The 5,000-nt window shown below is 44.1% G+C and overlaps 1 protein-coding gene across 1 annotated transcript in view; it reads right to left on the bottom strand.

Annotated features, from left to right (window-relative positions):
• Positions 1-5,000, bottom strand: part of LOC134466155 (receptor-type tyrosine-protein phosphatase N2-like) — a 69,020-nt gene that overhangs the window by 31,382 nt on the left and 32,638 nt on the right. Inside the window, exons 14-15 of the mRNA XM_063220051.1 lie at positions 3,318-3,404; positions 1,027-1,109 (exon numbers count right to left, since the gene is read on the bottom strand). Of these exons, the coding sequence (XP_063076121.1) occupies positions 1,027-1,109; positions 3,318-3,404 (170 nt within the window). The remainder of the gene's footprint in view (positions 1-1,026; positions 1,110-3,317; positions 3,405-5,000) is intronic.

Raw genomic sequence — 5,000 nt, 5'->3', positions numbered from 1 at the left:
GAACTGCTCGTCCCCCTCCCTGGCGACAGGGACTTTACACCTGCTGATTGCAGTGTCGCTATTGTTAAGCATGTTCAACACACTGTGTCACTTGCATGTCAGCAGAAAACTGACCTCTGTTTGTACTGTCAAATCACTGTCAAATTCTCAACTAGAAATGCACTCGGAAATTGCAGACCTCCGCCAAGGAAGCTGAATTTGTTCTAATATTTGTGACATGGTGTGGTGTAATCCATGCAGCCCCACATAGGCTACTAGGTCTACATACCATTGTGTTCAGAGAAGTGAACCTTCAATGTTAACCAAATCATAGGCCTGTGTCTCTTTTATTAGGGAGTATGTCACCTGGTTAGCTTTGGTAGGCTATTAATTCACCTGTCATTGTGGGATTGGCAACATGTGATTGGTCATGCTATAGGCTATAGGCCTTACTGTAATGTGATTGGTCATGCTATAGGCTATAGGCCTTACTGTAATGTGATTGGTCATGCTATAGGCTATAGGCCTTACTGTAATGTGATTGGTCATGCTATAGGCTATAGGCCCTACTGTAATTTATAAATTATTGGATCCCATCGCTATAGCCTTGATGACATTGTTCATTCATTGTTGTTATGAACATTTTGATGATTTGCAGCATGACTTTCATCACATAATTGTTTGCCACAATATTAAATGGCGCAGCTGTTAATATCCACCCATAATATAGGCCCTATTGGGAATGATGACTGCGGTAGTCAACCTAACCCTTTGAGAATGCTTTAGGATGACTGCCACACACGCTCACAACACAATTTTAATGAACTGTAAATGTAATGAACTGAATGCATTTCCCTCCTTGGCGCTGTCTGTTCATAATTGCTTCATGCAAACTTCAACTGGACAGACAACAGAAAGCTGATTTGGTTGACAGGGAAAACCAATGACGTATGTAGTAAGTTTTGTGTGTGTGCGTGTGTGTGTGTGTGTGTGTGTGTGTGTGTGTGTGTGTGTGTGTGTGTGTGTGTGTGTGTGTGTGTGTGTCACCTGCGATGTTGACCACGTCAGCGGTGGTGACATTTTGGGAATTCAGGGTTCGAATTTGGAAAATGATGGCAGATCCCTTGACCCTAAACACACACACACACACACACACACACACACACACACACACACACACACACACACACACACACACACACACACACACACACACACACACAAAGAACATACACACACACACACACACACACACACACACACACACACACACACACACACACACACAAAGAACACACACACACACACACACACACACACACACACACACACACACACACACACACACACACACACACACACACACACACACACACACACACACACACACACACACACACACACACAGGCAGAGCAAGCAGTTGAGATAGGACCATATAAAGACATACAGCAGCTGAACAAATTGAGAGACGACCTCATCGCTAGGATAGCTCACCGCTAGGATAGCTCACCGCTAGGATAGCTCACCGCTAGGATAGCCTGGTTATCACCGCTAGGATAGCTCACCGCTAGGATAGCTCACCGCTAGGATAGCCTGGTTATCACCGCTAGGATAGTCTGGTTATCACCGCTAGGATAGCTCACCGCTAGGATAGCTCATCGCTAGGATAGCCTGGTTCTCACCGCTAGGTTCAATATCAACGGCAGCTCACATTGAGGAGTCACAGACTATATTGACTCTTTAGAGATTAACAGAAAATGTTTTCGAAGGAATTTGTTGGTTGTGAGTCCGATATTGAAGCAATAAATTGAAGCGTTTATTTTCTTACTTGAGAAGAGCATGTTAACAGTAGTGCACCAGCTGGAAGTGTGTGTAGCTCCGCTCCACTAGGGGGCTCCAGAGCTATACACACACCGTGTGGTGGCTACGAGGCTACAAAACTACTACTTAGAGGCACGTGTTTCAGTACAATTAACACAATTGTTTCATTCTATAAACTATTGACAAGATTTCCTCAGAATTTCAATTGAAAATATTCTCGTTTAGGGGATTTATTTGCAGAATATTATAAATGGTCAAAAAATAAAAAACACAAAGTATGCAATGTCTTCAGAACTTAAAAAATGACAGAAAATATATTCACTTTATAAAAATATTTGGGCCAGTTCAAATGGTGAGGTGCAGAGAGGTGGAGGGCCGGTCAAAGGGGCTTGGCGGGCCGCATCCGGCCCCCGGGCCTTAAGCCTGCTGCACACTGGGCAATACGGTCACCGCATCACCGAAGTGGTCGCCACCTAGTGGGCACCGTATTACCTCAGAAAAACTCCCGCAAGCAAGGTCTAGTAGTGGCTGGTTTGAAACATGGCGGACGGAGCAGAAAATGCCACCAAACTTCTTTATTTGAACACTAAAAACGCTTCGTTTCACTTTTTTGTAGTGTGTTACTGATAAAGATCATGTGTGAAAAGTATTGCTGTGTTTGGTGATGAATTTGGTTTTCGTAATTTCGTATCAAATCATAACTGCTTGTTTTCTTATCCACCTATCTAATGTGGATTATATGATGATAAAGTTTGAACATTATCGCCGTTTTTAACAGCTGAAAACGGCGTAATTTTGATTTATCTATTAATTTTTGAGAAGATCCGCGGGAAATCCTAAAGTGTTTATCATCACCATAGCAACAGCTCTCTTTACCGCACGGTCAGGAACGGTATTATCCGGACGAGTTGAAATATTTGAACGTATGCGGAGGCTCTCGGATGCGGACTTTCTTCCGCACCGGACTGTCCGGACCCCAACCGCATTAAGAATGCGGTTCTCCATAAACAATGAATGGTTAACGGTCAAACTGGATTCGTATTACCGCATGTAATGTGCAGGGGGCTTTAGTTTGGGGAGCCCTGCTTTATATACAGTCATAATGAATGCTTAGAGTTCGATGGCGATGGTGAGCGTTCATGAAAAGAGCTAACATTAGAGGATGAGCAGCATGGGCCCTGCCGTGGCCTAACGGTGGGGCACTCGTCTACTATGCGGCCGACCCGGGTTCGATTCCCGGCCCGGGTCCTTTGCCAACCCTTCCCCATCTCTCTCTCTCCCCACTCACTTCCTGTCACCATCTTCACTGTACTATCATAAATAAAATCAAAAAGACAAAAAAATTACCTTTTAAAGTTTAAAAAATAATGAGCTGCATGAACACTGGAAAGCTACCTTTAAATGGACTACTGAAGCGGCGTGGCTATTGAATTTTTGATTGTAGTCTTTTCTCCCATTGAAACCCATTATAAAACCCTGCTATTGAACTACAAACATATAAAGCATGGCTACTTACGACAAGTCCAGGAAGTCGTCCATGTGAATCTTTGCCCGTCGGGCCAATATCTCCGCCAGCTCTAAGCCTTTATCTGTTGCCAAATCCCTGAGAGAGGGATAGAGAGAGAGGGATAGAGAGAGAGGGGGATAGAGAGAGGGATAGAGAGAGAGAGGGATAGAGAGAGGGAGAGAGAGAGAGAGGGATAGAGAGAGAGAGGGATAGAGAGAGGGAGAGAGAGAGAGAGGGATAGAGAGAGGGAGAGAGAGAGAGAGGGAGGGATAGAGAGAGAGAGGGATAGAGAGAGGGAGAGAGAGAGAGAGGGATAGAGAGAGGGAGAGAGAGAGAGAGGGATAGAGAGAGGGAGAGAGAGAGAGGGAGTGATAGAGAGAGAGAGGGATAGAGAGAGAGAGGGATAGAGAGAGGGAGAGAGAGAGAGAGGGATAGAGAGAGGGAGAGAGAGGGAGAGGGATAAACAGAGAGAGGGAGAGGGATAGAGAGAGAGAGAGAGAGGGATAGAGAGATAGAGGAGGGAGGAGAGAGAGAGGGATGGAGAGAGCGATAGGCGGGAGAAGAGAGAGAGGGGGGGTAGAGAGAGGGATAGAGAGAGAGAGGGAGGGATAGAGAGAGAGAGGGATAGAGAGAGGGAGAGAGAGGGAGAGGGATAGACAGAGAGAGGGAGAGGGATAGAGAGAAAGAGGGAGAGGGATAGAGAGAAAGAGGGAGAGGGATAGAGAGAGAGAGAGGGGGGGAGAGGGATAGAGAGAGAGGGATAGAGAGCGAGAGAGAGAGGGATAAAGAGAGTGAGAGAGGCAGATTTATTTGAAAGAGATATGAAGGCAAAATTCATTATTTTGTTCAATAGAGTCAATAGAGATTAAGACGTCTCACTCTTGATAAGATAATGCAGAGAGATGATAAAACACAGAGAGAGAGAGAGAGAGATTTAACAAGTCCTTTATTGACTCTGTTTGGAAGTCAGAGGCGTGCTCAGTCCCTTTAGGAAGATGAAAAAAGTATTCTTGTGGGTGCTCTTTGGTTCAAGGTTCAATGTCAAAAAAGTTGCTTGAAAAGAGAAAAAACTTTTCTTCACCAAGGCACTCCAAAAAGTATAGTTAAAATGTCTTTATTATTATGACATGTCCATTAAGGACTTTTAAAATGGCCCACGCGTAGCGGCAGTTGAGCCTTCTTCAGGGCATAGTGATACTGACACAGTGAAGCCTTTTGTTAGACAAACATTCCACCTGTTGACTAGTTGATTGCCCACAATTAGTGCACCTCCCCCACCACAGACTTAACCCTAAAGCGACCGACTGAGGTCATTTATGACCCCGGGCACATATTTTCATACACTATTTTCATACACTATTTCTGTCCTTCTAGGAGTTTGTCAATACATGTGTTGTGCATGTTTTGAATTATTTTTGTGAGATTTGGACCATCTATGTGGGATTTATAATCAAAACACCTCTTGGGTCATTTAGACCCCGAGAGGATCCATGAGATACTCAACAATATAATGTCCATTGTTGTTGTAATTTTCAAAGTCTGGTTGTTGTATTTTGTGTCTTGGGGCAGGCCATGGTCAGCAGACCTAAAATATTCATAATATAAACATTTATAGTATTAAAATATAATATATTATATAAATAAATAGGGCACCCCTGCGATAGCCAACGAAGCATATTGTGAGGGCACCCA

The sequence above is a fragment of the Engraulis encrasicolus genome, chromosome 16, assembly GCF_034702125.1.
Source record: "Engraulis encrasicolus isolate BLACKSEA-1 chromosome 16, IST_EnEncr_1.0, whole genome shotgun sequence".
Classification (NCBI taxonomy): Eukaryota; Metazoa; Chordata; class Actinopteri; order Clupeiformes; family Engraulidae; genus Engraulis; species Engraulis encrasicolus.
This window is presented reverse-complemented; position numbering and strand designations above follow the sequence as displayed.